Genomic DNA, 5,000 nt, shown 5'->3' with positions numbered 1-5,000 from the left:
GGAGCACAGGTCTCTCTTTACACTCACAGCTCTCTCTTTACACTCACAGCTCTCTCTTTACACTCACAGCTCTCTCTTTACACTCACAGCTCTCTCTTTACACTCACAGCTCTCTCTTTACACTCACAGGTCTCTCTTTACACTCACAGCTCTCTCTTTACACTCACATGTCTGGAGCACAGCTCTCTCTTACACTCACAGCTCTCTCTTTGAACTCACAGCTCTCTCTTTACACTCACAGGTCTCTCTTTACACTCACAGCTCTCTCTTTACACTCACAGGTCTGGAGCATATCTCTCTTTAGAGTCTGCGAGCGGGATAGAGAGAGAGAGAGAGTCAGAGAGAGTCTGCGAGCGGGATAGAGAGAGAGAGAGACAGAGAGAGTCTGCGAGCGGGATAGAGAGAGAGAGTCAGAGAGAGGGAGGGCGAGGGAGAGGTGAAATCCACTTGTGTCTAGTCCTCTTGACCCCAGGCAGACTCCGCCTGCGTGAGCAGTATCAGTGCGTACTTCCCAGGCCACGCCCCTTATATGGATGGGTGAGGCTATAACGTGAGACATTTCCCATCAGTGAAGTAATACAGTAAGTAGGTAGGTAGGTAGGTACCGCATTTGTAACGCGCTCCCCATCCAGTTGTTACACTGGCCCGGAGCGCCATTCACACACCAATGGCGGCAGCTGCCATGCAAGGTGCTAACCTGCTCATTGGGAGCAATTTGGGGTTCAGTGTCTTGCCCAAGGACACTTCGACAGGTAGTCAGGAGGAGCCGGGATTCGAACCACCGACCCTACGATCACTGAACGACCCGCTCTACCTTCTGAGCTATACCGCCGCCCTCACCAGCACACATGGGGTGTTTCTATCTGGGGGTGGACTGACAGTGAGCTAGAGGAAGAGGAAGAGGAGTGAGGGATTTGAATAGAAAGTTGGCAGAGGAGGCTGAGGGGGGAGGCTGAGGGGAGGAGGCTGAGGGGGAGGCTGAGGGGGAGGCCGAGGGGGGAGGCTGAGGAGGGAGGCTGAGGGGGGAGGCTGAGGGGGAGGCTGAGGAGGGAGGCTGAGGGGGGAGGCTGAGGAGGGAGGCTGAGGGGGAGGAGGCTGAGGAGGTAGGCTGAGGGGGAGGAGGCTGAGGGAGGAGGCTGAGGAGGGAGGCTGAGGGGGGAGGCTGAGGAGGGAGGCTGAGGAGGGAGGCTGAGGAGACTCGCAGAGCGGGGGGAGGCTGAGGGGGAGGCTGAGGAGACTCGCAGAGCGGGGGGAGGGTAAGTGAAAGGAGAGTTCTTGGAGCGTTGCAGTTTGGCGGTGGATCAAACCGCCATTGGTAGTGAACGGGTGGAGAGAGAGACAGCGTGGAAGAAGGACATCATCTCCATTAGTGAAGCTATCTATCTCCAGGCTTCTCACGCTCTCATAGAGCACACGCATTTGTTCACTGTTCTTTTCGTATTCCCACACAATACTGGGTGAAAATAACTCTCAGGTTATGCTTGGGTTTCTCTATGACTAGAGATTTGTTTTGGACTACACCTGGAACAGTTCTGCAGAATTGGGTTGTGTTTGACCTTGTGGGGTTTTGTTTGGTAATGTGAGGCTTGTTTGGGCCATGTTTGTCCTGGAGAACATGTTTCGTATCATTGGTCAGGTGGGTTATGGGTTATATTAACCCTTCATTTTCATAGGTGGATTCTAGGAAGACAATGACAGAAGACAGTAACAAGCCTTTACACAGCTTTGATGTGTGTGTGTGTGTGTGTGTGTGTGTGTGTGTGTGTGTGTGTGTGTGTGTGTGTGTATGTGTGTGTTTGTGTGTGTATGTGTGTGTATGTGTGTGTGTGTGTATGTGTGTGTATGTGTGTGTATGTGTGTGTTTGTGTGTGTATGTGTGTGTATGTGTGTGTGTATGTGCATGTGTGTGTATGTGTGTATGTGTGTGTGTGTGTATGTGTGTGTGTATGTGGGTGTTCTCACACAGGTTTCTCAGACTTGTAAAAGTGCTGCTGTTAAAGTGAACGGGGCTTCAGAGGCGCATGATAGGCTGCTGGGCTGAGGAGCAGCTGATAGGCTGCTGGGCTGAGGAGCAGCTGATAGGCTGCTGGGCTGAGGAGCAGCTGATTGGCTGTTGTTGAATGTTGCTGATAAACTCCAATACTCAAATTACAAATTACAGATTTACAAGTTTACACACCATAATTTAAACAGTATCAATCCTTCATTCAGACCAGTACAGAAATGATACATTTCTAAGGCGCTTGTATCTTTTGGTTCAGGTGCAATGCAGTTTCAATATCATATTTACTCAAAAAAGTGAGAGAATAGTGGTAAAGGATGGCTTCAGAAATCAGAGAAATCATTGACTATTAGCTCACAGTCCAGTCAGTAAACCCAGTAAACCCACTGCACCCTCACCCAGCCCTCCAGTGTTCATAAAGGGAGTTAATGAAGTGAGAATGGTGACCTTTGCCCCCTGCCCTCTGCCCTGGGTGACCCTGCACGTCCTCCGCAGAGCGGGGAGCTGCTGAACCTGGGTGGTCCCGCCTTCTCGCAGGGCTCCGACGGCAGCCTGCGCATCGCCTCCCCCTCGGGGAGAGAGAGCGGCGAGTTCGTCTGCACCGCCGCCAACGCCGCGGGCTTCAGCTCCAGGAAGGTCCAGCTCACCGTCTACGGTAAGGCCCCGAGACACGCCCCCTTCCAACGGAGGTCCACTACAGGGCAGCGTGGAAGTGTGGAAGTGTGGAAGTGTGGAAGTGTGGAAGCCGTACTTCGATGCGGTCGACAGGAAGCATGTTTGTTATTGACATCCGCAATCGCTCGTCCGTCACATTTCTGTTCCCCTAGTTTTCCGATCGAGGTTTTCTTCACTTTCGCTAAAGTGATTTATTGATCTAATTAAGATCTTTGTACTGTGTGTGTGTGTGTGTGTGTGTGCGCGTGTCCAGTACGTCCCCGGACCAGCGGTGGTCCAGGAGGGACAGTGGACGTGACGGTCATCGAGGGGCATGACGTCACCCTGCCCTGCGAGGTCCACAGTGTCCCCCCTCCTCTCATCACCTGGGCCAAGGACAGGCAGTTCATCTCCCCCTTTTCCCCCAGGTAACACATACCCCCCCCCCCCCCCCCCCCCATGATGGTGATTGTGGACCAAGGTTATTATAGTTAACGGAAACTAACTAAAAAACGAAAACTAGGTGTGAAAAAACATTTTAGTTAACTGAAATCAAAATAAAAACTAGACTTTACAAAAAAACGATAACTAACTAAAACTGTATTGTGTGTTTACAGAACTAACTAAAATAAACTACAATTATTGAGAAAATGTCCTTAATTTTAGTCTTTTTCATTTCATACATAAGCCTACTATTTTGGGTGGATATGAAATCTATCCTCCATTTTTTTTTAGCTGTGCCCCTGTGCAGAAGTAACCTGACGTGCGCCAGATGGTTTGTTTCACACGGAGTGAAACAACGGGAGCTCACAAGATCAGAATAGTCTGACAAGTGTAGCGCAGAAGAAAAGAAAAACTAAAACTAATAAAAACTAAACTAAAACTAAGCATTTTCAAAAAACTAAACTAGCAAACCTGCTTTCAAAACTAATCAAAACTAAACTGAAATTGAAAACAAAAAGTTAAAACGATATAAAAATAAAAACTAATGAAAAAAGCAAAACTATTTTAACCTTGTTGTGGACCAAGATGGATCCATGCTGAATGTTAGCCTACAGATTTGTCGGGATAGATGGCTGGTTACAGGTCTACTGTAACAGTGATTTGATGTAGCCTATAATGCACATAGTGCCTACCTTTAACTAGCCTACGCATATCACATTTTTTAATGAGGTCTAAAGGTCTATGATGAGGACGGGATAGCTCTACATTCATAGCAGTGTGATCAATAACCTAACATCGTATGGTTTGTCCTTTCTTTTAGCACTTTGTTGGGTGTGTATATAAGAATACAATAACAGCATACAGTCATTTCCTTTGTTCTGATGTTTACATTTGTTCAATTTCTGGACATTACATTTTATTTGAAAATGTCCACCCCTCTGTTTTTTTTTACAAATCGCACCCTGTGCATGTGTATGTGCGTGTGTGTGTGTGTGTGTGTGTGTGTGTGTGTGTGTCAATTTATGCCCATGTGGTGTGTTTGTATGAGAGTGAGGTCTGAGCATCTGTGTGTGTGTTGGTGAATGTGGAAAAAGAGATGTTGAGGTAAACTCCCTACTGTACAGTAGCTGAAATACAGTCATTGACAACTGCCTGTGTGTGTGTGTGTGTGCGTGTGCGTGTGCGTGTGCGTGTGCGTGTGTGTGTCCCTCTCCCCAGACACACCCAGCTGCCCTCTGGCTCTCTGAGGATCCTGGACAGCCGGGTGTCAGACGGTGGTCTGTATGTGTGTGTGGCCTCCAACATCGCGGGAAATATCACCCTGACTGTTCTCCTCAGCGTTCAGGGTAGGACTCACACATACTCTCACACACACTCTCACACACACTCTCACACACACTCTCCTCAGTGTTCAGGGTAGGACTCACACACACTCTCACACACACTCTCACACACACTCTCCTCAGTGTTCACGGTAGGACTCAGAACAGAATAGTGGATTGTTCTGCTGGGATATTCTATGTTCTGGAGGGGTATTCTATGTTCTGGAGGGTTCTGGAGGGTTCTGGATGGGTATTCTATGTTCTGGAGGGGTATTCTATGTTCTGGAGGGGTATTCTATGTTCTGGAGGGGTATTCTATGTTCTGGAGGGTTCTGGAGGGTTCTGGAGGGGTATTCTATTTTCTGGAGGGTTCTGGAGGGTTATTCCATGTTCTGGAGGGGTATTATATGTTCTGGAGGGGTATTATATGTTCTGGAGGGTTATTCTATGTTCTGGAGGGGTATTATATGTTCTGGAGGGTTCTGGAGGGGTATTATATGTTCTGGAGGGTTCTGGAGGGGTATTATATGTTCTGGAAGGTTCTGGAGGGGTATTCCATGTTCTGGAGGGGTATTCTA

At 48.4% G+C, this 5,000-nt stretch overlaps 1 protein-coding gene across 1 annotated transcript in view; it reads left to right on the top strand.

Annotated features, from left to right (window-relative positions):
* hmcn1 (hemicentin 1) overlaps nucleotides 1-5,000 on the top strand; it is a gene marked incomplete at both ends in the record, with an annotated part of 177,189 nt that overhangs the window by 93,415 nt on the left and 78,774 nt on the right. The window contains 3 exon segments of the mRNA XM_084459084.1: nucleotides 2,498-2,657; nucleotides 2,931-3,084; nucleotides 4,319-4,446. Coding sequence (XP_084315210.1) covers nucleotides 2,498-2,657; nucleotides 2,931-3,084; nucleotides 4,319-4,446 — 442 coding nt within the window.

Source organism: Borostomias antarcticus (genome assembly GCF_949987555.1).
Source record: "Borostomias antarcticus genome assembly, chromosome: 26".
NCBI lineage: Eukaryota > Metazoa > Chordata > Actinopteri > Stomiiformes > Stomiidae > Borostomias > Borostomias antarcticus.
This window is presented reverse-complemented; position numbering and strand designations above follow the sequence as displayed.